Source organism: Helianthus annuus, chromosome 10 (assembly GCF_002127325.2).
Source record: "Helianthus annuus cultivar XRQ/B chromosome 10, HanXRQr2.0-SUNRISE, whole genome shotgun sequence".
Taxonomy (NCBI): Eukaryota; Viridiplantae; Streptophyta; class Magnoliopsida; order Asterales; family Asteraceae; genus Helianthus; species Helianthus annuus.
In genome coordinates, this window is record NC_035442.2 from 164,409,211 (window position 1) to 164,436,683 (window position 27,473).

The 27,473-nt window shown below is 36.6% G+C and overlaps 2 protein-coding genes and 1 pseudogene across 2 annotated transcripts; all 3 read right to left on the minus strand.

Annotated features, from left to right (window-relative positions):
• Window positions 1–7,278: 7,278 nt before the first annotated feature.
• On the minus strand, window positions 7,279–11,525 carry LOC110883203 (annotated as a pseudogene).
• LOC118482744 (G-type lectin S-receptor-like serine/threonine-protein kinase At1g61480) lies at window positions 11,498–18,014 on the minus strand. Its single transcript, XM_035978392.1, has 8 exons — window positions 18,008–18,014; window positions 16,006–16,166; window positions 15,716–15,920; window positions 15,528–15,610; window positions 14,467–14,648; window positions 14,064–14,202; window positions 13,507–13,756; window positions 11,498–11,580 (listed from the first exon to the last, which is right to left on the minus strand). The coding sequence occupies exons 1-8, from the start codon at window positions 18,012–18,014 to the stop codon at window positions 11,498–11,500; spliced, it is 1,110 nt and encodes a 369-aa protein (XP_035834285.1).
• A 7,048-nt stretch (window positions 18,015–25,062) lies between these two features.
• On the minus strand, window positions 25,063–26,649 carry LOC110886384 (PKS-NRPS hybrid synthetase CHGG_01239). Its single transcript, XM_022134168.2, has 2 exons — window positions 25,588–26,649; window positions 25,063–25,505 (listed from the first exon to the last, which is right to left on the minus strand). Exons 1-2 carry the CDS (start codon window positions 26,636–26,638, stop codon window positions 25,393–25,395), a joined length of 1,164 nt encoding a protein of 387 aa, XP_021989860.2. The 5' UTR covers window positions 26,639–26,649; the 3' UTR covers window positions 25,063–25,392.
• Window positions 26,650–27,473: the final 824 nt, after the last annotated feature.

The following is a 27,473-nucleotide window of genomic DNA, read 5'->3' on the forward strand; positions in this document are numbered from 1 at the left end:
AAACGGCCCTGTTAAAAAACGATGCGTGAAAAAGCCGGGCGTAAAAACGGCGTGCAAAAACCGACGCGAAAAAAATTGTCTTGTTAAAAAAATCTGAAATTAAAAATGAAAACCACCACCAGTTGTAAGAACCGAGAGAACCACTTTCTAGTCATTAGATTAAGAAGATGGATGAATGAGATTAAAAGTAACTAATATTAATATTAAATACATTTTGTCTTATTATGTCTTTAATATTTTAATCCAAAAGTGTAGTTTGTTAAAATTACTCTATTTTGTGTTTTTGTCTTTATTGTTTTTTATTACTTTTGTGTATTATTATATTAGTTTTATTTTTTTAAACATAATTTTTTTATTAAAATCATTTTTAAATTCAGATTTTTTAAAAGATTTTCTATACTTTTTACATTTTATACTTTTTACATTTTACGTTTTATGTTAAACCTCTCACGTTTTATGTTTTTACGTTTTACGTTTTCCTTTTTACGTTTTACGTTTTTACGTTAAAATTTTTTACGTTTTACGTTTTATGTTAAACTTTTTACGTTTTACATTTTACGTTTAACTTTTTACGTTTTACGTTTTTACGTTAACCTTTTTGCATTTTACGTTTTTATGTTTTTACGTTTTACGTTTTTAGGTTTTTACGTTTTACGTTTTTACGTTTTATGTTTTTACGTTTTACATTAAAAAGTTTACGTTTTACGTTAAGAAGTTTACGGTTTAACTTTTTTTTACAAAAACTTTTTTACGCAAAACGAACGCACCCAGAAATCGCAAACTCGATAGGTGTCTCAGATAGATTGTTATCGTCATCGACTGGGGAAAAATATTAAAAACCAACAACATCAAAACAAAGTGTACCTCGAAAAAAACAGGGTTTGGCTTAGATTTTTTGATAATCAAAAGGCTGCAAAGTGGGGTTGCAGGTTCAAAAACCTACCGTCCACCATCGTTGCCGCGCCATCGTCATCAAAATCTAGGTTTTTTTTTTTGCATCATCACTGTCAAACATGCTGTACAGACCCATAAAGCATCTCTAATATAAACATCCAACACCCATTTTATGTAGAATACCCAAATCAAAGGAAAACCCAGCAAACATAATCAAACAAACATGCTGTACAGACCCACCACCAAACAAACATAATCAAATCAAAACTCATTCAAAAACAAACTGTAGGATTGCAAAAACAACAGAAACAAGATCGAACCTTTGGACCCCCACCAACCACCTACACCAGCACCGACTTCCGAACACCCCACCCTCATCACCGTCTTCCGCCACCTCCCACCACCTCCCACCAACGTCTTCCCCACCAACACCTCCCCACTGCCGTCCTCTTTCTTTCTCCTTGGTGAGAGATAGATGAGAGAGAGAGAGAGAGAGAGCATATCTTACTAGAGAGAGAAACACCCTTCAAAGGCATCCCCACCGCCGGCATCCCACCGCCGCCATCATCTTTCTCAGATCCAAGATTGGGCGGTGGTTGGTGGTGAACGGGGTGGCGGTGAACAGTTGTTGGTGGTCTCGGAGGTGTGGTGGTGGTTTTGTGACAGTTGGGTGGTGGTGAACGATGGTTGGTGGCGCCGGAAGTGTGGTTGACGGAGGGGGGTGGGTTGCAGGTGGTGAACGATGGTGGGTGGGTTGCAGGTGGTGAACGGTGGTGGGTTACTGCAGATGAAGAAGCTCTATTATTTTGAAGAAATGAGGAGAGAAGAGAGAGACAGATATAAAAAGAGGAGAGAGATGGTGGCATTAAATGGAGAGAGAGAGAGAGAGGAGGGATTCGACATTTAGGGTAAAAGACTAAAATACCCTTTTAGTTGGCATAATCTGATTGGTTGAGAGTGGTTCTCGTGGTTCTTACAACTAGGGGTGGTTTTCATTTTAGCGCTCCCATATATATATATAGGTAGAGGATCCTGTAAAAAGTCCTACTTTTGTGAGAAGTGTAAGAAATAATTTGGGGATGACAAGTGTCCTTTTTCTTAATTAATTCAAAAGGGTACATTAGTAATTTACCTTTTCTTATCTATTAATTGTGTGTTACCGTTTTTGGAGTTAATTTAGGAGATACATATCTTTTTGGTTTATACATGATCTCATATATACTGATCGTAATTCTCATCATAAAATCGACGCCATTATTTAATTTATGAACATAAGGATTTTGATCACTGCAATTCTCAAGTTTTATTTAATTCTCGGAATACACACAACGGATCGTGGTGATGCAAGTATACTCGTGAGGTTTTATAATATTAAAGGGTTATATACATAAAGCTTCGATCTTGAATTGGTGGTTTAATGTTTTTTGGATTCCAGATAAAACACCATGACTTGAATCATAGTCATGGTGTTTTAAAATCTGGGAATGTTTTGTATTGATTGTCCAGATGTTAAAACACCATGAATGTAATCACAATACAATGTTTTCTGGATTCCAGATAAAACACCATGACTTGAATCATAGGCAATTTATCCAGTTGTTTTAAAACACCACGCCATGAATCTGATTATACAATGTCTCCATATAAAACACCATGACTTGAATCATAGATGTTTAAAACACCACACCATGAACAATGTCTCCAGATAAAACACCATGACTTGAATCATAGTCATGGTGTTTTAAAATCTGGGAATGTTTTGTATTGATAAAACACCACGCCATGAACAATGTCTCCAGATAAAACACCATGACTTGAATCATAGATGTTTAAAACACCACGCCATGAACAATGTCTCCAGATAAAACACCATGACTTGAATCATAGTTAATTTATCCAGTTGTTTTAAAACACCACGCCATGAATCTGATTATAGATCTCTTGGTGATAACGTATGAAGAATATGCAACCAAAGACTTCCTACAATTAAGGTGAATCATTAATTCCGATATTTAAGGAAAAGGAGTGAATGTAGGTGTTTTTGGTTGTGTAGGTTACGGTTACCATATTTCAAACATTGAAAAGGACACTATTGCCCTTCAATTTTACATAAGGTCCCTCTAATTAAAACACAATTTACATTTTTATACCCTATTGATCTCAACGATTAGATCAAATATCCAATGGTTTAAACACTTCTTACCCTTCTTACATTTTAAACACTTTTTACCATATCCCTACCCTATATATATATATATATATATATATATATATATATATATATATATATATATAGGGAAAAGATCAAATACAAATAATCTTAACATACTAAACATACCAATTGAAGGAAAACTAAAAAAGACAAGGTGACATTTTTGTAATTACCACCAACTATCAAAGTTACTATACAAATGTGAACTCAACAAAAAATACCTAAAAAACACAAATTTTTTTTAACATTTTTTATTAAAAAATCGCTACATTTTGTTAGCAAAAATTTTTTTTGCTGCTACTAAAAGTAGCGATTTTTTAATAAAAAATGTTAAAAAAATAAAATAAAATAAAATTATTTGTGTGTTTTTTTTATTTTTTTAGATTTTTTTAGGTTTTTGGGGTTTAGTTTTTTAGCATTTTAGCTTGGGTGGGGGTGTTAGGTTTTTGGAGGGTAGGGGGGGGGGTTAGGTTTTTTTTTAGGATTTTGGGGGGTGGGGGGTTTAGGTTTTTTTTTTTTGGGGGGGGGAGGGGGGGAGGAGGGGTTAGGTTTTTTTAGGTATATTTGTAGAGTAACTTTGATAGTTATTGATAATTACAAAAATGCCACATTGTCTTTTTGAGTTTTCCTTCAATTTGAATGTTTAGTATGTTAAGATTATTTGTACAAGAACTTTATCCTATATATATAACATTTTTAAAAAGTATTTGTTATGTTTTTTAAATATTATCAAATAAATGGGTAAAAAGACAAAAAATACCCTTATGTGATCAGATTTAACCAAATAATTTAATTGGGTTAGGAATAAAAGACATAACGTGTACTAATTTGAAACGTTAAGTACAAAACCTGTTAAATTTATGTCAAAGAACACCGTCTAGAAGAGGGTGTTAACATGAAGAACAAAACTTATATATATATATATATATATATATATATATATGTATATATAGGGTGAGAGTTGGCTACAAAGTCTATTTTTCCTACAAAGTGTACAAAGTCTTAAAACACCACAATTTTAACCATAAAATACACTCAAAACCCACAAATAAGAGAGTCAAGATCACTAAAACGCCATATTTGTGGGTTTTGTGTTGTGTTTTGGATGGTAAGGCTTTGATTATCGAATGACTAACATTAGTGTGTTTTTCGTTGATTATCATGTTGTGTTTTATACTCATAGTTTTACGATGGTGTGTTTGAAGTTTTTATGGACTGTTAGGGTTTGAATATTGTGTTTTAGTGGTCTTCACTCTCTTATTTGTGGCTTTTGAGTGTGTTTGAAATTGTGGTGTTTTATGACTTTATAGGAAAAATGGACTTTGTAGCCGAACCCCACCCTATATATATATATATATATATATATATATATATATATATATATATATATATATATAGAGGATCCTGTAAAAAGTGCTCAAAGTGTGAGAAGTGTATTATAGCACTATATATAATACTATATAACACCATATAAACACCGTATAACAATATGTAACACCATAAAATACCATATAACACTAAGTAACACTATATAACATTATATAACAAATATAACACTATAGTTTGTCTGATAGCATGTCTATGATAGATGTATAGTGTTATATTTGTTATATAATGTTATATACTGTTACATAGTGTTATATGGTGTTACATATTGTTATACGGTGTTTATATGGTGTTATATAGTATTATATATAGTGTTATAATACACTTCTCACACTTTACGCCCTTTTTACACTATCCTTACCCTATATATATTGTAAAAAGAAAAAAGAAGAAGTTTCAACCAATAAGAAGTCTTCATTTTACTTCATTTAATATTTGCATTTAATTTTAATATAAGGGTATATTGGTAAACTTACATAAATCATTAATTTGTATTTTTCCCCTTTAATAACTAACTAAATTAAATTTGTAACTCCTTTTCAAAGTATATACTTTTTCCAAATTAAAAAAATAACTTAATTTAAATTGTAGAATAAATTACTAGTTGTGTAGGATAAATTACGAGTTGTGTAGGATATTTCGAGGTGTGTAGGATAAAATTCTATTTTGTGTAGGGTATATGTAGGAAAATTTTGATATGTGTAGGTTGGTAGATTATATGTAGGATAATTAATGATTAGATGACTAATTAATTAAAGAGAGAAAAATTAATGATATGAGTTATAAATGAAATAGTATTTTACTAATATACTCTTTCTTCTTTTTCTTCTCACATTAGATTTGTTCTCAAATGAACCTTCCCCTATATATATATATATATATATATATGTATATATGTATATATATATATATATATATATATATATATATATATAGGGAGCCGCTAGAATAAAAACCACCTCGAGTTGTAAGAACCGCGAGAACTACACCCCACGGAGCGCCGTTCGCCATGATTTTTTTTTACAAGTAGATGTGTATATTATAAACACAGCCGTAAAAAATCATGGCGAACGGCGCTCCGCGGGGTGTAGTTTTTTACACCACAAGTTTGGTGAAAAAAAAAAGAAAAAAGAAAAAAAATTAAAAACCACCAAACTTGTGGTGTAAAAAACTACACCCCACGGAGCGCCGTTCGCCATGATTTTTTACGGCTGTGTTTATAATACAAACATCTACTTGTAAAAAAAAATCATGGCGAACGGCGCTCCGTGGGGTATAGTTCTCGCGGTTCTTACAACTCGGGGTGGTTTTCATTCTAGCAGCCCCCTACATATATATATATATATATATATATATATGTATAGGGTAATGTTCATGCGAGAACCACCTTTATTGCGAGAACCAATGTGAATACAACCAAAAATACCTAAAAAAACCTAACTCCCACCCAAAAAAAAAAAAACCTAACCCCGCAAGCTAAACGCAAAAAAGTAAACCCCCCCTCCACCACTCAAGCTAAAATGCTAAAAACTAAACCCTCAACTAACCTAAAAGAATCTAAAAAAAAAATAAAAAAACACACAATTTTTTTTTAAATATTTTTTACATTAAAATCGTTACTTTTAGTAGCAAAAAAAAAAATTTATAACGAAATCTAGCGATTTTTTATAAAAAATATTAAAAAAAGAAATTGTGTGTGTTTTTTAGCTACTTTTAGGTATTTTTGGTTGTGTTCACATTGGTTCTCGCGGTTCTCACTATAAAGAGTGGTTCCTAACTGATCCTTCTCCTATATATAAGTATGTATATATAAAACACCAAAAAAAAATTTTTTTTACAATTTTTTTTGGAAAAATCGCTATATTTCGTTATAATAAAAAAAATTTCAAATTTTTTTTTCCCGAGTAACAGTTAGTTATCCATGCACATGTGCATATGTATCATTTCTTTGACAAATTCCATAATTCATTACAAATATTAGACACTTGCACTTTCATTTACATTAACAAGTGTAATACACTGTTTTTTACGTTAACAATATTAGAAATGCACATGTGCATCTATATGTATTAACATGAAATAAGGTGTTTTAGTACACTAGTTTAAATACAATTTTTCTTTCATCTATCATTCCATCAATAATACACAAACATGCACATGTGCATTTTTGTCATTTCTTTGACAAATTTTGTAATTCATTACAAATATTAGACAATTGCACTTTTATTTACACTAACATATATAATACACTACTTTTTACATTACCAAAATTAGAAATGCACATGTGCATCTATATGACCTTTGATAACTTATCTATTTTTGAAGAATGAAAGATGGTAGTTATGGAGATATAAATAGAATGCAAAGAAAACTAAAATTTATAGGGGTAACTTTGGAGAATAGTAACTAAAAATTATAATCAAAACTTAATTTACAATAAAATTTCCTAAAAAAATAAGTAGAGCGCAATGTGTTTTATGACTCAAATGGTCAAACAAACTGATAAGTCACCCAAAGTCAAAACTTTAAGCATATAAACTCATAACTAATTAAAACTGGTCAGACTAATATTATAAAAAATATTGTTCCAGTGATCATAACTAATTAACACATTAAATTTTAAATAAAAAAATTAAAGGTGAGAAAGCCAGGTCTTTGAAGGTCAACCCATAAAAAATGATAGGTGAGAAAGGCAGGTCTTTGAAGGTCAACCCACCCAGTGCCAAAGCATGACCGAGAACCTGGTTGGTTTGGCACTTGTCGTCAATTCCACTATAAGAAAAAAGAAGACTAGTGACTCGGCAAGCTTTGATCAACAATATGGTATTTTAAGAAACGCACTATCTTGGGCATAACTCTGATATAAACTCTTCAACTGCACTCTCATCATAATCTTCAAGATCAATAGTGGGACTCTGATACATTTCTGAAAAAGAAGTTGGTTGATTTATCATCCATGGTCGCATTTTTGACATACCGATATTTGAAGACATGGTGCCAAGCAACATCTCCACAACTTTTTCCATGGTTGGTCTATGCTCTGCTGGTTGAACACACAATATTCCAATATCAATGCATTTTTTCATCAAGACTGAATCGGCATCAATTCTGGGATCAATTATATCGGCATCAAGAAGCTGACAAATCACATTAAAAAGCATGTTGTAAATTGAAAAAAAAAGTCGGTTATATGTTGATATAGAAATCAGTGTGCTTAGACAGTTTGAGCATGATTTAAGTAGGAATGCATCTACTTTTTAGGATACATATGCATATATATATTATACAAGCACAACTGTAGCATAATAGAATCTAATCATACTTACATAGTTTGCAAAACCAAGGTGCTTGTCTAAAGCTAGATATGATAAATGCCGTATGCGTTTCCCAGTTACTGTTTCAAAAATCAACACACCAAAACTGTAGACATCTGCCTTAGTTGAGCAACGTAATGACGTAAGACATCCAGGTGCAATGTATCCCCTGTCATATGTGCAGGTATTAGTCATGGGTCAACAATACAAATTATCAGAATTTCAAAAGAAAGACATTGAAACAGAAACATGCATGTAGATGGAAAACTCTAATCTGGGATGCAATATAATTGCTTCACTAATTGTGAATAAGAAACTCCTTTCTTGGAAGTGTTAATGGGTTTGTTAAAAATATTGTAATTTGTAAAGACTTCAACAGATGAGCATGAGATTAAAAATATGACAGCCCTTAAGGGGAGGGGGGGGGGGGGGGGGTTTCACTAGTGATAGAATTTATCACTCACAAGCACCAATCAAGTTCCGCCATGTCATCGACCATTTTTCCATCACTCACAACCTTTTTTAGTGAGGGTGGTTATCACTCACCACCACACCCAACAATTTCCCCCCAACCAACAATTCCACTCACAAAAAAAAAAAAAAAAATAACGGCGTGATAAAAATAACGAAAATGGAATGCGTGATGCTATAACGCGTTATAGTTTGGACCGGCGGTGGGATTTTAGAAAGTTCCACGCGTTATAGTTTGGACCGTTATATTATCACGGGACCACCCCGTGTCCTCTAAGTGAAGTATCATGTACTTACACAGTCCCAAAGACATTATCAAGAGAAACGCAATCTGTCTCACTGGTTGTCACTGCTACCCCAAAACCTGACAGCCTGGGGTTATAACTTTCATCTAAAAGAATGTTTGCGGGTTTTACATCAAGATGTATGATCCGAATGGGAGCATGCTTGTGAAGATATACAAGTGCCCTGGCTACACCTAGGAGTATTTTGTATCGTTTATCCCAGTCCAAAAGATTACATATGCGATCTACAAACACATGCAGATGACGAATCAGACATTTGTCAGTGTGAAATTCAGATAAAATAAGGTTTAGAACACTAAGAGAAACAAATTTCGAAAGGAAAAAATTACCATAAATCAAGCCAGCCAAAGTTGCATCAAGTGGAAAGTCATAGATGAGGTACACTTTTGTTCCGTCAATGCAATATCCAAGCAACTGAATCAAATTTTGATGTTCAACCTTTACAAGTATTGATGCTTCATTCATACACAGTTTATATATGGAGGCTTCTGAAAATTGAGTGATTGTTATATCTTGTCCATTTTGTAGCCGTCCCTGAAATAAGAAATTAAGTAGGAGTTTCTAGCAAATAACGGTTTAAACCTTTCAAAAGTGAAATTATATATGTAATTATGGACATTGGCAGACCCAGGATTTTTTTTTTTTCATTGAGGTCCATTTTTTTGTGTTAGAATTTTTCACAACCAAACATTAAAATTTTTGGGTCAATCATCGTAGTCGGGTGGGGTCACGGCTAGGAAATAATGTAGAAACATTTAGTACGACATGAAACCATTACATTATTAAGAACCATTTTTAAGAATCAAGTTATCAAATTGTGGCGATTCATAAGTTGCTTGAAACCAATAGCTACCTAAACAACACAACTACTTCACATAACTTCAAAATTTTGTAAGACTTGAACTTGAGAACTACTTGTTGGAACACAAAGAGATTTACCATCATACCATCTTTGTTTTTAATACTATGGGGTCCAACTAATTTATTTTATGCGGTCATTGAAAAATTTAACATATCGGTTCTACTATTTTTTTAAATAACATTGGGGTCCATGGACCCCGACCCGCACCATGTGGGTCCACCCCTGATTATGGATACCTTATACATGCTGAACTTATATCTCGGCCAAATCTTATTAGCTGCAGAGAAGTTTTCAGTTGCATCAAGGATCGTTATAAAATCAAACTTGTGTATTATTTGGTCTTCACCTCCAACATTGTAGAGGTATCGTTCCAGGGATTTTAAATCTGTACCTCCAACTGAGAGACAGTTAAACAAATAAATAGCTGTTGACTAGACATGAAAAGGATGGAATAAAGGGAATAGATCATGTAAAAGAAGCGGTGTTTGTTTTGAGTTAACATATATTGTACATTCAAAAGATTTCTTGGATAGACCATAAGGTGATAGACTTTTCCAGTAACAACAATCAGCTAAATCATTCCACATAACTTAGGAAAGGGTAGAAATTTAGACGTGTACGTACTTAGGGAAACAGGTCAAATGGATTGAAAGTCACCCAAGTCTACTTTTAATGCATACACCATCCTTAAATCGTTCTATTAAGAATTAAGTTATGTATTGACACCTATTGTTTAAATCAAAATTAACGCATTAATTATTTATGAGATATGAAAAAAAATGCTTGTGGACCAGCAAACCCAGCCCAGTGCCTTTTTAACCAGACAAAAGGAACCATTTACACCTGTTACCCAACTCACTTACCCAGCTATCACACTTATGCTACCCAAACGTAAGATAAGCACACACAATCTAAAGAGAACATAATACCTGACTTTTCCCAAGTGGATGGAAAGAGAAATGTTGGTACCCATGTACTCTCGGTTTTCTCCTGTAAGGCTAGGATGAACTCAAGACCCACCACAACCTCCGCCATTGTAGGACGTTGCTTGGGACGGCTATGCAAACACCGGTCAGCTAGTAGTGCAAACTCCTTTAAACATTTAGGGGATATTCTCCCCCTTAAATTATAATCAACTATCTGCTTTACCCTTCCTTCTTTAATGGAGTCTTGAGCCCATGTTGCCAAACCCCATTGCTCCTCGTCAATACTTCTATCCACTGCTTGTTTCCCACATAAGACTTCAAACAAGACCACTCCAAAGGCATACACGTCAGACTTTCGAGTCAGCCTACCTGTTTGAAAATAATCCGGATCCATATATCCAAAGGTACCTCACCAAAGTGTTCACATAAGTTGAAGGCTGATTCGTTGGACCAATTTTGGACAAACCAAAGTCCGAAACCTTAGCTGCCCAATTGCCATCTAACAATATATTTGTGCTTTTAACATCCCGATGTATAACTCCGTGCCTAATACCCGTACCAGTGTGCAAGTAATCTAAACCACGAGCGGCCCCTATGCATATTTTGAGTCTTCTTACCCAAGTTAGAGGAGCTCGACGCTTGTGCAGACGATTTGCAAGAGTTCCATATTGGGCATATGTTCATATACAAGAACCATCTCTTGCCCATCACTACAGTAACCAATTAAAGACACCAAATGACAGTGCCTTAGATTTGAGAGCATCTCAATTTCAGCCCAAAACTCTACCGCTCCTTGAGTAGAACCTGATTCCAGTCGCTTAATTGCAGCATCCAAATCCGTTTCCCCGTAAGTGATGGTTCCTCTGTAAACTTTGCCAAACCCCCCACGTCCTATCACCAACGACTCATCAAAGTTTTGGGTTGCAAGTTGAATCTCAGAAAAGGTAAATTGACGGCACGGTTGTGGCGAATATGAGGAGGAAGATTCAGCCGGGTGACTGGTACGGAAAGACATAGTTAAAGTTTTGAACTAGGATTATAGTCTGGACAGTATCATCACCAAATTAATATATGATCATATAGATACTTAGACCATGGTGTGAGAACAATCAAATAGTCTATCATTATCAAATTGATTGATATTTCTTCTTCTTCTTCTTCTTCTTCTTCTTCTTCTTCTTCCCGGAAAGAGATGTAGACCCCAGGTCTGCTGTTGACATTTAAAAAGGAAATGTTGCAGTGAACTAGTCAAGGGGAACGCGGTTCCTACGAAATTGTAATATAAATTGATCTGTTTTTTTGTATTTTCCCCATTAAGTAGGGTCAGTCTGTGGTCCTCAATTCAAAAACAGAACCCAATCTTGAAATTTATAAATACCCACAACTTGTTTTCGACCACCATTACCCGGGTGTTTGATTTGAATGCGAAAAAAAGCAGTTCAACCCTCAAGGCGTATGGTCTCAAATTTTGTATTAGGTTTGGGTGCGAGTGATCATCACCCGGCTCATTGTCCCTACCAACAGGATTCACCTCCGTTCGTACAGGCACGCACGAACCTGGTTTGCTTTCCCTCTTGGGGAAAGATTAGAAGACTCACATTGTATATGAAAATGCCCATTTTTGTCAACATTCAAGGGATGCGGTAATTACTACCAAGAATGATAGTAGCTTACTACATTCACTTTCTGTCAAACATATTTCCAGGCTGCGGTCCTGTGCGGGCGCGCGTAGAGCGGCAATAGAAATGTATGGTTTGTGCTCAGTTTACCGCACATAGCGATGCGGTGCAAAACCGCATCCTATTGTTATACAAGTGGAACTGTCACTTTGATTTCCGTGACCGAACCAGCAAGTGGTATGCCCGGGTACTAACAGCAGCGGTCAGCTGACCGCGCAATGCGCAGCTGCCCAGCCCACGTGCATATAGCTGGTGAACAGACTAACAACCCCAGCAGGCCACGTGGCGGGTGTTCCTTCGTGCAACCGATGCAGCAGGACACATGGCAACACCTCCGCGTGCGCCCAAGACTCTCGTGACCCGTACAGCTGTCACGTCTACAAAAAGCTGCAAGATTGTCAGTTGGGCCCTAGGCCCATCAAGCGGCCCTTTGGCCCTTCTCCTTCACTCTTCAGCTATAAATACCCATCCTGAACCAGGTTTGAGGTAACGCTAATCTATTCTCTCACAATTACTACTTAAATACTTATCTTGCTCCCAAGCAAATACTTATTCTCACGCAGGAGGGTGGTAACAAGGAGCAACCCCCGCCCCATTCTCCTTATTACGAGTCACGGTGTGTTTTCATTGTGTAGGAGATGGATTAGAGGACGACCCAACCATAGATCGAGTAAAGGAGGTATTAACCCTACTTGACGAGACTCGACCCGTGGACTAACCTCTTAGTTAACCACTGTTTCATCATTGGCGCCCACCGCTATTTCTATTAGCACACTCCTCTCTTCTTTTCTACGATCATGTCTGATCAGCAGAATCTTACCATGGGGGAACCCTTCATCCCGCCAAGTGCCGGGCTAACATGGAACACCTCCCCCAGCCAGCCAGCCAATAGGCCATATTGGCACATCTGCGCAAATGGGTAATCTCTCGGCGAATATGCCGGAGATTCCCCATTTTGCACCTGCTTTACCACCAGGGGCCGATCTTCACTCCTATTACATACAACAACAGCTCTTTTAAACACAGCCTATGTACATGCCTACGCGGGCATGCAGCAGGCCGGAGGACCAACACCGGCACCATACACACATGTGCCTTGTATTCTTCAATACGAGATGCCACATACATCTAACACCTCGTAAAATCGTGTCCAATAATGTATTGACACGTGTCCCTAATCTTAATCGTGCCTAAAAGTTGGCTAAGAAGGACTAATTATGTCAAAATTGAAAACTATGAATGTGGAGGGACTAAAAGTGTCAACATGCTTAAACTAAGCCTCTGAATGACCTTACACGGTGTCCGTATTCTCAAATAAGCCACTTGTTGGACGAGAGGAGTCGTTTGCGTAATTGTTTGAAAGTTTGTGCGTCAAAGGGTTAAAAGCATCAACATGTTAATTCTTACCTCTGAGTGACCTTTTAACGAATCGGGAGCTTCATGATGTTCGGTCATACTCTCGGGAATGCCTAATATTGGCCATTTAGGGCTTTTACGCCATTTAACGATAATACGTGCAAGTTTGCGAGTTAAAGGGGAGGTGCCAAGCAACATGCCAATAACCTCCTCCATTGTTGGCCTATCCGCTGCTAATCTTTGAACACACAACAACCCAATCTCCGCGAATTTTGTCATCGAAACTGGATCAACATCAATTTGGGGATCAATTATATCTGACAATGTCCCTTCCAACCAATTTTTGTGGACCTACAACGGTTATGCATTTCCCAGTTCAGCATGTATATAACTATCAATTAGATTACAAGACAAAAATAATATAATAACAATATGCATTTCCGTTAAACAAACACTTTTTCAGAAGCTGACAAGTCACATTAAAAAAGTATGTTGTAAGGAAAAAAGAAGTCGGTTATATGTTGATCTTAAGATCAGTGTGCTTAGAAAGTGTGAGCATGATTTAAGTAGGAATGCAAATGCATCTTCTTGTTAGGATATAAATACATATATATTATACAAACACAACTGTAGCATCATAGAATCTAATCATGCTTACATATTCTACAGGACGAAGGGGTGATAAATTCCAAATGCTTTTCCCGGTTATAGTTTCGAAAACCAACATACCAAAACTATAGACATCTGCCTTAGTTGAGCAACGTAATGTCATATGATATTCAGGTGCAATGTATCCCCTGTCATATGTGCAGGTATTAGTCATGGGTCAACAATACAAATTATCAGAATTTCAAAAGAAAGACATTGAAACAGAAACATGCATGTAGATGGAAAACTCTAATCTGGGATGCAATATAATTGCTTCACTAATTGTGAATAAGAAACTCCTTTCTTGGAAGTGTTAATGGGTTTGTTAAAAATATTGTAATTTGTAAAGACTGCAACAGATGAGCATGAGATTAAAAATATGACAGCCCTTAAGTGAAGTATCATGTACTTACACAGTCCCAAAGACATTATCAAGAGAAACGCAATCTGTCTCACTGGTTGTCACTGCTACCTCAAAACCTGACAGCCTGGGGTTATAACTTTCATCTATAAGAATGTTTGCGGGTTGTACATCAAGATGTATGATCCGAATGGGAGCATGCCTGTGAAGATATACAAGTGCCCAGTGGCGGAACTAGAAGAAATATTCAGGGGTATCCAAATTTTTTTTACCGTGTGTTTATATAATTTATAGAATGGAGAATTTTTTTTACCTATATTACGGGGCAGGGCCAATCTTGAAAATCAAGTGCCCTGGTCGAGCCAAAAAAAGACACTTAGGCCTTAAAGAATTAAATTTTATAAACTAGTTTTTTAATGTTATTAGTATTTAGGTTAATGAATCCATATTGAGCATTTCACATTTGAGCTATGTTTTATGAATCAATATTGACAATAAGTTTTTAGGTTTTAAACCGGGCTAGATTTATTTTTAATTTTTATGTAAGGGGCCGATCGATTACGCAAAGAATGAAGACTGTGCATTGGAGCAAGAAGATTGTAAACCGAATTTCGCTAGAAGACATACTAATTGTTGAATATAATGAAACTGCTTCTCAATATTTATACACAACACAAATCCCTTAATAGTCCATCCCCACCCCACCTAACAGGTTATATTAAATTGTTTTTTTAAAGAAAGAATTAAAATGTATTTTTTGGAATTGAAAGGTAAATTAAATTAACTTTTGACTTTCAGACTTATCTTCCCAAGATGTACTCCTAAAGAAACGTTTCTTCCTTGTATCAAAACCTGCAACTTTTTTTTTTATTTCACTTCAACGCTAACAAAGAAACTTTACCAACTTCATCTTTCTTCTTTGTTTTCCTTCCATGGTTATTTGGGACAATATAATAAGTATTTTTGGGGCTTAATTTCAGTTTGTAATTTTTTTTGAGGGGTGTCCTAATTGTTGTTGAGGGGTGTCCTTAGTATAAAAATCGAAAAAAGAAACTTTTTTTACACTACCGGATAAAAGTTGAGCCGTAGCCCGGGCTACGCCTCGGACCACACTAGGTCCGCCCCTGCAAGTGCCCTGGCTACACCTAGGAGTATTTTGTATCGTTTATCCCAGTCCAAAAGATTACACATGGGATCTACAAACACATACAGATGACGAATCAGACATTTGTCAGTGTGAAATTCAGATAAAATAAGGTTTAGAACACTAAGAGAAACAAATTTCGAAAAGAAAAAATTACCATAAATCATGTCAGCCAGAGTTGCATTAAGTGCAAAGTCATAGATGAGGTACACTTTTGTTCCGTGAATGCAATATCCAAGCAACTGCATCAAATTTTGATGTTCAACCTTTACAAGTATTGATGCTTCATTCATACACTGTTTATATGTGAAGGCTTTTGAATATTGAGTGATTGTTATATCCTGTCCATTTTGTAGCCGTCCCTGACATAGGAAATTAAGTAGGAGTTTCTAGCAAATAACGGTTTAAACCTTTCAAAAGTGAAAGTATATATGTAATTATGGATACTTTGTACATGGTGACCCCATATCTCGGCAAAATCCTATTAGCTTCAGAGAAGTTATCTGTTGCATAAATGATTGTATTAAAATCAAACCGGTGTACTATTCGGTCTTCACCTCCAACAGTGTAGAGGTATCGATCCAGGGATTTTAAACTTGTACTTCCAGCTGCAAGTTCCACAAATAGATATCTGTTAACTAGAAATGAATATTATGGAAGAAAGGGAATTGATCATGTAAAAGAAGCTGTGTTTGTTTTGAGTTAACATAAATTGAATATTCAAAACATTTCTTGGATAGACCATAAGGTGATAAACTTTTCTTCAGTAACAACAATCAGCTAAATCATTCCACATAACTTAAGAATGGGTAGAAATTTAGATCTACACTTGGGAAAGGGTTAATTTGGGTTGTGTTGTATCTCAAACTTGTCTTGGTCAGTAATAATAATAATAATAATAATAATAATAATAATAATAATAATAATAATAATAATAATAATAATAATAATAATAATAACAATAATAATAATAATACTAGCAGCAGCAATAATAATAATAATAATAATAATAATAATAATAATAATAATAATAATAATAATAATAATAATAATAATAATAATAATAATAAGTGCAAACGGATCAAATGGATTGAAAGTCACCCAGTCAACTTTTAATGAATACACCATCCGATCGTTTAATTAAACCCTCGAATTAAATGCATGACAAAGAAATCCCACTGTAGTATAGTGTTTGGTAAAGAGTGTGCCTATTGGCACACTAAAGTGCCTATTGGCACACCAAACCCTAGCAAAATTAGGGTTTATCTACGCTGCGTATTGATCAATACGCAGCGTATAGGGTTAACCTTATACGCTGCGTATTGACTAATACGCAGCGTAGATAGACCATAGATCTCAGTGCCCTGATAACCAATCATTGCACAGAAAACAATGTTCCTATACGCTGCGTATTGGTCAATACGCAGCGTATATAAAACAGCTGCTTATTGGGGGTCATTTTGGTAGGTTTGAAGTGTCAAATTTTTGCAAGGTTTGTATACGCTGCGTATTGACCTATACGCAGCGTATACAAACCTGGCAAAAATTTGTAACTTCAAACCTACCAAAATGACCCTAAATTTGCAGCTGTTTTATATACGCTGCGTAGCGGGTAACAATTACGTAACCATACTTCTTTTCCATTTCTTGTACCCAATTCTTCAAATTAGTTAGAGACATGAAACGCTAAAAAAAAGTTACGTTAATATTTGGTCATTTTATGAAACTCATACTTCAGGGACTAATATGGTCATTATTGAAACTATTTTAACTGAATGTTTTAGCCAGGTTAACTTTCATATAAAGATTTCTTCTTTAAACACTAACTCCATTAGCATACTTAACTGAACAGTTCAGGGACCGTTTGTGTCAATTTTTGAAACTTCAGGGACCATTTTTGTAATTCCTGGAAACATCAGGGACCATTTTTGTAAATTTATGAAACTTTAGGGACCGTTTTTGTCACTTTACGAAACTTCAGGGACCATTTGTGTAAAAATTGAAACTTCAGGGACCAAAGTGTAAATATATGTAAAATCTGTATAAAAGGGGGTCTTCTTTAAAGAACCGGCCCTTGCATGGATCGAACTCGTGACCTATCGTTTAGAACCGCAACGCCTTAACCAGTTTATCCTCCGTCTCGGAGCTGTTAGAATATGAAACTTAATCCTTATATGTACTAGTTATCTTATACGCTGCGTATTGACCTATACGCAGCGTCTATGAACACTTTATATAGGCTGCGTATTGACCTATACGCAGCGTATATGAACACTTATATACGCTGCGTATAGGTCAATACGCAGCGTATATAACCTTCTGAATTTTAATTGCACATAGAACCTGTTAAATAACCTGTTATATTCCAGAACCTGTTAAATAACTTGTTATATTCCAGAACATGTTATATTCGAGAACTTTATCGATACAACAGAACATGTTATATAACCTGCCATAATTTTATATGTACACCACAATATAAAAGTTTGTGCATACATAACATAATGATATATACAAGAGTTTGATATATACAATAAAAGTTTGTGCATACATAACAAAATGATAAAATACTACTGCTGCTGCTCCTGCTGCTGCTGCTGCCGATGCTGATCCCATTCCGCATCCGTAATGAAGGGTAGTGGAGGTAACCCGTCATGCTGTCGCTGTTGCTGCAGCGCCGCAGCCACCCACTCCAACAGATAATTGTTCCTTTCAGATAACCGAAGCTGCCGCTGATATGATGGGTCAGCACCGTGCCAAACATGGCGTGGGAACTGAGGCGCCCCTGGTGGTCCACGCGGCGGTGGTGGCTGCGGAATGACGACGGTCGGCTCATACGGCTCCGGCGTCTCTGGATCGTGCGGGGGATAATACGGAGGGAACTCTGCCGGCAGCTGTTGAAGCTGATATTGCGTGCCGTCCTGGTTCTTAAACCGCTTCCTGTCTGGGAAGTCTTTGGTAACGTGCATTCTGGATATAACGTTCTTCCCCATCCGCTTCGGCTGTGCCGGCGGGCCTACATTGTCACGGTCAGTCTCCGGATGATAGCCCAACGAAAGGGCTATCCTAGTCACGTAGGCTCTGCCGAATAACTGTCCGCGCTCCTGTCGATGATGCGCGGAGGCGAAGTATTGCGCCAACCCGTAGGCGAGAGCGCACGACCTCTTGTATAAGAGGCAATATAAGAAAAATAAATCACCACCGGTGCACCACTCCCGGCTTTTGTTTCGAGCAGTGATCGAAGTGGAAATCATTTTGTATAAATACCTGCACAAAAGGAAACCAGTTAGTAAATAATAATCAGACGACATCGACTAAGATCGTCGTTAAATAATATTTTTTTATTATTTAGTCGACGTCGTCCGTAAGGCGCGTACGGGCCTAACGAGCGTCGAAACTAAATTCGTCGTTAAAATATATATTTTTTTTATTGTTTAGTCGAAGTCGAACCGTAAGGCGCGTAGGTCCCTAACGAGCGTCGAAACTAAGATCGAAGTTTTAGACTTTAACGACGATCTCAGTTTCGACGCTCGTTAGAGACCTACGCGCCTTACGGTTCGATTTCGACTAAATAATAAAAAAATATATATTTTAACGACGAACTTAGTTTCGACGCTCGTTAGGCCCGTACGCGCCTTACGAGCGTCAAAACATTTCTTTATCGTTGTTAAATTATATTTTTTTATTATTTAGTCCATGTCGAACCGTAAGTCGCGTAGGTCCCTAACGAGCGTCGAAATAAGTTCGTCGTTAAAATATAAAACGACGAACTTAGTTTCGACGCTCGTTAGGGACCTACGCGCCTTACGGTTCGACTTCGACTAAATAATAAAAAAAAAATATTTTAACGACGAACTTAGTTTCGACGTTCGTTAGGCCCGTAAGCGCCTTACGGACGACGTCGATTAAATAATATTTTTTTATTATTTAGTCGACGTCGTCCGTAAGGCGCGTACGGGCCTAACGAGCGTCGAAACTAAGTTCGTCGTTAAAATATTTTTTTTTTATTATTTAGTCGAAGTCGAACCGTAAGGCGCGTAGGTCCCTAACGAGCGTTGAAACTAAGATCGAAGTTTTATACTTTAACGACGATGTCAGTTTCGACGCTCGTTAGAGACCTACGCGCCTTGCGGTTCGACTTCGACTAAATAATAAAAAAATATATAGTTTAACGACGAACTTAGTTTCTACGCTCGTTAGGCCCGTACGCGCCTTGCGAGCGTCAAAACATTTCTTTATCGTCGTTAAATAATATTTTTTTTATTATTTAGTCCATGTCGAACCGTAAGTCGCGTAGGTCCCTAACGAGCGTCGAAATAAGTTCGTCGTTAAAATATAAAACGACGAACTTAGTTTCGACGCTAGTTAGGGACCTACGCGCCTTACGGTTCGACTTCGAGTAAATAATAAAAAAAAAATTTTAACGACGAACTTAGTTTCGACGCTCGTTAGGCCCGTACGTGCCTTACGGACGACGTCGACTAAATAATCCGTAAGGCGCGTAGGGGCCTAACGAGCGTCGAAACTAAGTTCGTCGTTAAAATATTTTTTTTTTATTATTTAGTCGAAGTCGAACCGTAAGGCGCGTAGGTCCCTAACGAGCGTTGAAACTAAGATCCAAGTTTTATACTTTAACGACGATCTTAGTTTCGACGCTCGTTAGAGACCTACGCGCCTTACGGTTTGACTTCGACTAAATAATAAAAAAAATATATATATTTTAACGACGAACTTAGTTTCAACACTCCTTAGGCCCGTACGCGCCTTACGAGCATTAAAACATTTCTTTATCGTCGTTAAATTATATTTTTTTATTAGTCCATGTCGAACCGTAAGTCGCGTAGGTCCCTAACGAGCGTCGAAATAAGTTCGTCGTTAAAATATAAAACGACGAACATAGTTTCAACGCTCGTTAGGGACCTACGCGCCTTACGGTTCGACTTCGACTAAATAATTAAAAAAATTATGTTTAAAAAATAAATCTGTTTAAAAAAAAAATTGTAAAAAAAATTCTGTTAAAAAAAGCAGTTTTCTGTTAAAAAAATAATTTAAGTTTTAAAAAAAATCTATTAAAAAAAAACAGTTTTCTGTCGACGCTCGTTAGGGACCTACGCGCCTTACGGTTCGACTTCGACTAAATAATAAAAAATATGTATATTTTAACGACGAACTTAGTTTCGACGCTCGTTAGGCCCGTACGCGCCTTACGAGTGTCAAAACTAAGATCGTCGTTAAATTATATTTTTTTATTATTTAGTCGAAGTCGAACCGTAAGGCGCGCAGGTCCCTAACGAGCGTCGAAACTAAGATCGAAGTTTTATATTTTAACGACGATCTCAGTTTCGACGCTCGTTAGAGACCTATGCGCCTTACGGTTCGACTTCGACTAAATAATAAAAAAAAAAATTTAACGCCGAACTTAGTTTCGACGCTCGTTAGGACCGTACGCGCGTTCGAGCGTCAAAACTTAGATCGTCAAAAAAAATCTGTTTAAAAAAATATTCTGTTTAAAAAAAATCTGTTAAAAAAAATTCTGTTTAAAAAGAAACAGTTTTCTGTTTAGAAAAAAACAGCGTGGGTTTAAAAAATCTGTTAACTAACGTACCTGTGAAGCGGATCCTTAATCGTCGTAACCCTCCCCTTAGATTGGTGGTGGTCCCACTGAACGATGTCCGTGATCAGAGCCCAAAACCATAAAAGCGTGGGTTTATCAACAATTACCAACCCCTGTTTACACGAATGTTTATTAAACGTTAAATTAATATTAAATCTTAAATTTTATATATTAAAATAATAATAATAACAATAAAAAATTTGTGTTAAACGTACCGTCCTATATAGATCCGTAGCGATCTCAGCCTCCGTATACAAACCGCTATGCACCGCAAAGTCTGCAAGTGACATAGAACGCGCCTGACCAGCCATGCGAAACGAAACCTCGGCCGGCTGCGCGGGGTCCACAGCCTCATTTGGCCGACGAGGATGAAACTCGAACGACGACAGGAACTCGATCAGTATCTCCCTGTAGCTCGGCGTAAACGCTAGCTCAAACAGTCGATCCCATGGTGAATCACGGGGAACAAACTCCCACGCCCAATCTTCCGCCCCGAGCTCCCGGAGGGTTTTCCAAGAAACCGCAAAATGGGCACCGACGTGCATCTTCCGAAGCTTGTCGCAATGGAGAGCAGCGTCGGACTCCGGAGGAAACTCCAAATACAGGTGATTCAGGAGAGGATCCGCCTGTGGACGCTTCTGCTTTTGCGGCTGCTCCGGATTAATTTCTTCTATTTCCATTTCAGCATCCATCTTTCTCGTCCTGAAAACCAAAAAAATTATTATATAAACCAATGATTGTTTACTGTATTTTAATATAAAATAGTTTTCTGCGACGTTTAAACACCCGTTTGCGGCGTCGAAATAAGTTCGTCGTTAAAATATAAAACGACGAACTTAGTTTCGACGCTCGTTACGGACCTACGCGCCTTACGGTTCAACTTCGACTAAATAATAAAAAATATATATATTTTAACGACGAACTTAGTTTTGACGCTCGTTAGGGACCTACGCGACTTACGGTTCGACATGGACTAAATAATAAAAAATATAATCAATTTGTGTTTGTGGGTTACATGTTTGTAATATGGTGAATGGTGGCATTACTCTAGTTATAACTTATACATTGAAGTTTTTCCTTCAGAACCCTACTTTGGTGCTTTTCCTTCAGTTTTTTTTTTATAATTTTTTTCTAATGGAGAATACACTTGAATTGCTAAGAATATACAAACTAACTAGAAGGATAACTAACCTAGGATACTCTATGTATTTTAACACATTTATTCTAGTGAAGTGGTGTAAGTTTTAACACATTTAAGGTTGTGCATAGCTAAGAATGCTAGTTTACACAACCATCTTCATTCTCTTTTATCTATTCTCTTTGACAGTTACACACAGCACCTTTAGGAAATAGCTTCAACCATTATTCCAATAATTAAATCTATACCATTACAAATCATACATACAGAAGATTCATATCTTCAGCACAGAAATACATACGGGATTCTTTGGCTGAAACAACAGGTTTATTCCACTGAACCAAGCTTAACCAAACCCTAATTTACGAAAGTTCAATCACTAACCAAACCCTAACTTACCTAAAAACATCTAATTTACGGATAAAATACAAAAAAAAATCATAATTACTTGAATAGGTTGACCAAATACCTGTTTTATACTTCGAATTCGGGTCGTATACGGTCGATTTTGTCAGTCGCCTCTCTTCTTTGTGCGTATTAAGATTTGGGGAAGAACAGAGCTGCGTAGGTATTTCCCTGATTTAAATCAGTACCTCTACGCAGCGTAGAGATCCCTACGGAGCGTATAAGAATAATCAGTTTACCATTTTACCCTTCTGTTTTGGGGCAATACGAGGCTGACAATAAGGGTAAAAAAGTCATTTACTAACCCCATATAAGCTGCGTATGGATCTCTACGCTGCCTTTTACTATTATTATTATTTTTATTGTTATTGTTATTGTTATTGTTATTGTTATTGTTATTGTTATTGTTATTGTTATTGTTATTGTTATTGTTATTGTTATTGTTATTGTTATTGTTATTGTTATTGTTATTGTTATTGTTATTGTTATTGTTATTGTTATTGTTATTGTTATTGTTATTGTTATTGTTATTGTTATTGTTATTGTTATTGTTATTGTTATTGTTATTGTTATTGTTATTGTTATTGTTATTGTTATTGTTATTGTTATTGTTATTATTATTATTATTATTATTATTATTATTATTATTATTATTATTATTATTATTCTCCTGAAATTTACAGACGCTGCGTAGAGCTCCATACGCAGCGTAGACAAAGGTTGTAAAATGACCTTTTTACCCTTACAATTAGCCTCGCATTGCCCCAAACACAAGGGCAAACTAGTAATTTAACATATATAGGTTTTGAAATTTTGGTTTGGGGGGAAATTGTCCGCCTTTTACATACGCTGCGTATGGATCCATACGCTGCGTATAACAATGCTCATTTTACTGTTTTGCCCTTGTGTTGAGGCAATACGAAGCCAAAAACAGGGGCTTTTTTGTCCTTTGCACTACATACGCTGCGTACGGATCCCTACGCAGCGTATATAAAGTTCCATTTTTTTTTTGTGTTTTCCTTTGATAAATAATACAAAAATTATGAATTATAAAAATTGAAAATGATACAAACTTTATAAATTAAAAAAATTCTACAATTTACAAAAATACAAGTTTCCGGTTAATCTTCGATTTCATTTATACTCGGTTCTTTGTCTTTGTCTGCTTTAGGATTGATTAACTCGTAGTAGTGTTGTAACCGCGGTCTATACATTTCTTCCCACCGTTCCGCAGCTATTGATCGATGTGTCAACCACAACGGGGTCGCTAAAGGCATGGGGTAGTCTCCTTCCAACTTAGCATGTATGAAGTGTCCCCTGTCAACATGTACGAGCGTTATCGCTTGAGGTCGTGGATCTAGTGGGGCATCCGTTAATGGGAAGATGGTAGTGCTCCGTTCGATGCTTAGCACGTGGAGGACAATATTATACCTTTGCGCTACGAGAAGCCCTACCTGGGGCATTTCCATCCAGTGACTTGGATCGCATGCTTTCAATGAATGCCATTCAATTTTCTTACGTATTCATTCAAAGTCTCCTTTGTTATATGTTTCGAATATATGCTTCCAACGCGCCTTGTTATGGTCAATCTCCAGTAGTAAATCTCTTCGAATATTGGACCATGCGTGTTCCGAAAAACCTAACCCGACAGCCACAGACCTATACCCACAATGACCGTCTGGGGTCACATCTTGTATACGCGATATGTAAGAGTGAAACTCTGAGGGAATTTGATTGCTTAACAAGTGCTCGTCCCCCTTCATTAATGGAAAACCCTTATCATCCCGCGTCTCCTTGTTTTTATAACTCGTTGAACTGTTTCGTTGCATTTTAGGTTTTTCAGACTTTATAACCGAACCAGTTCCACGAGAGCCCTCTGACGGTACGTATGAGCTGTGTCGGGGTAAATCGTACCTATGTTTGGGGGAAGCGGTATATACGTTGCTGTCCTCACCATAGGAGCCGTGTCTCGCAGCTTCGTCTAACCTCACAGCTTCATCTAGCCTTTCTTGTACTTTCTTTGATGTAGGCCGACCGCGAGTATTTTGCTGGACGATCGGTGGTTTCTTGGTTGACGATTTCGGGTTGAAGACCGCTTTTATCTTTGAAAGCAAACTCTTTTGCTGAACGGGGGACTGCGCCTCTAAATGTTGCCGCACATTACTTAGCTCTGCTACAACATCGACCTCCTCGTCTACCAGTTTACACGGGAGCAAGTCAATCTTACGCCAGAATACATCTATGTCGTCGAGTTGTATCATACGCCCTGCACAGTTAAGTTAATACGGTGTGAGAAACAGCTAAATCGTACAAAATAACAAAAGGTTTGTAGTTTTAATATTTTTTACCTGTACATTTGTAGTTTTCCAGCCTACAAGCACACGACAATCCATTGCTAAGCCACATATGGCAACCACATGATGCGTTAAGTTTCCACAACACCTCCATCTTCCTCAATAGCTCTTTTGCCAGCAAATCAAGTGCTTCATGGGAAACCTTTCCACGTAGGTTGTCCAACATTCGGTGTCTGTGGTGGTTCACCGTATTTTCGATGCTCTCAGTGAAACGTTTTTGTATTTCATCGTACTGAGTTTCAACTATATCAATGATGCATCTTGCTATTGGCTCCAATGAACTCCCGCGCGTAATGTATCTTTTTAAATTTGCGTGCTGGCTCTCAACTCTGTTGGTGGTGCGGCTGACCAAAGTTGCGACACTTATCGGTCCACGCATAAACGAACATTTCTTTATAGTCTTTGAGCCAGTTTTCGTAGACGTAATCATAGACACCTGCAAAAATAAAATAATGAAATGTAAAAGCGTGTGTAAAATATAATAGATTGGGTGAGTCGTTTGTTGAAGGAACACTTACTTTCTCGGTTGGTAACCACGAGTCGGTTATACATTTTCTCCAAGTTGTACTTGTACATGGGCACTGATGAAGATTCGCACAATCTCTGCCAGTACCACATAAATTTCCCCCAATCTTCTTTATCGAACCCTTTCTTGCACTGTCTAGCTATATTTTGTTGGATGTGAAAGTGGCATAGAAGCCTGGTTGTGTTCGGGAATACTTTAGAACACGCGTTAATTAGGGCAAGCTCCCTATCCGTGACTATCACACGCGGCATCATACATTCATGCAATATTGACTTGATCCGCTCAAGCACCCACACGTAGTTACCCCTTCGTTCTTTACAAATAACGGCATGTGCGATACAAAAAGACTTCCCAGTCGACGTCATACCCACAACCTGGACAAATGGCATGTTGTAGAGGTTTGTTTTGTAGGTCGCGTCGATCAACATCACGTGCGGGAATGCACGCCACATAGTGATTGAATAAGGATGAACAAAGAAAATCTCTGTTACGACATCTGTTTTGGGATCCTGTCGGGTGTCGTAAATGAATCGGCGGTCATGCAACAGGCTTTCCAGTGCCTGAATAGGATTCTTTCCGTCCATTATTGTCGCTCTAATTTTTTGTACCGCATTTTGCACGTCTTTCTTAACGTGCAGGCTGTCGGGGAACTGCTTTCTTAGGGTTTGAAATATGATACGTGGCTCCATGTTTTGAGCAGTTAGCTGCTCCACTAGCTTGTATTCGGCTTTAGTAAATCTTCGCAAAAAAGCGTGGCCCAACAGACTCGTCGTAGGTTCGTGGTTATGGTTCGCACAGTCCACTTTTAACTCCCACGTGTCATTCGTCACGTCCCGGATGGCGAGTAATGAAAATGGGCAACCGATTTTTTTCCTACCAGCTTTCCTAACTGTTGCTTTACTACGGTGCTCACCACTACGGTCGCACACAAGCCATACCATCCCAGTAGTTCCGCCAATATTTTTTGATCGGCGGGTAACAATTACGTAACCATACTCCTTTCCCGTTTCTTGTACCCAATTCTTCAAATCAGTTAGAGACATGAAACGCTAAAAAAAAGTTACGTTAATAATAATAATAATAACTCTAATAATAATAATAATAATAATAATAATAATAATAATAATAATAATAAATATAATAATAATAATAGTAGTAATAATAATAATAATAATAATAATAATAATAATAATAATAATAATAATTGAAACTCATACTTAAGGGACTAATATGGTCATTATTGAAACTATTTTAACTGAATGGTTTAACCAGGTTAACTTTCATATAAAGATTTCTTCTTTAAACACTAACTCCGTTAGCATACTTAACTGAACAGTTCAGGGACCGTTTGTGTCAATTTTTGAAACTTCAGGGACCATTTGTGTCAATTTTCAAAACTTCAGGGACCATTTGTGTCAAAATATGAAACTTCAGGGATCATTTGTGTCAATTTTCGAAACCTCAGGGACTATTTTGGTAATTTTGATTGTTTTTATTTGTGATTATGTGTTGTAAGCTTGATAATTATAATTATAATATTTTAAACAATAATAATAATAATAGTAATAATAATAATAACAATAATAATAACAATAATAATTATAATTATAGTATTTTAACAATAATAACAATAATAATAATAATTATAATTATAATATTTTTAACAATAATAATAGTAATTATTTTAATGTGATACCTCATTTATTTGAAACGGATTGCCCGGGGTAGATGGTTTATAATGTGATGTGTTACGGGGCTCATAACCATATCCACCATGTTCTTCGTATCCACCGTAGCCTCCGTATCCACCGTATCCACCTTCACCCCCGTATCCACTGTAACCACCTTCACCCCATATCTATCGTATCCAATGTATCC

What these genes read in the sequence shown, in the direction of transcription:
- LOC118482744 (XM_035978392.1), bottom strand. An exon ending in ATGGGGTCACCATGTACAAA is followed by an intron (nt 15,921 to 16,005) that starts GTATCCATAATT and finishes TTCCTATGTCAG; the next exon opens with GGACGGCTACAAAATGGACA. An exon ending in GATAATGTCTTTGGGACTGT is followed by an intron (nt 14,203 to 14,466) that starts GTAAGTACATGA and finishes CACATATGACAG; the next exon opens with GGGATACATTGCACCTGAAT.
- LOC110886384 (XM_022134168.2), bottom strand. Translation starts at nt 26,638, where the DNA reads ATGTCTCTAACTGATTTGAAGAATTGGGTACAAGAAACGGGAAAGGAG. An exon ending in CGTGGTTACCAACCGAGAAA is followed by an intron (nt 25,506 to 25,587) that starts GTAAGTGTTCCT and finishes TTATTTTTGCAG; the next exon opens with GTGTCTATGATTACGTCTAC.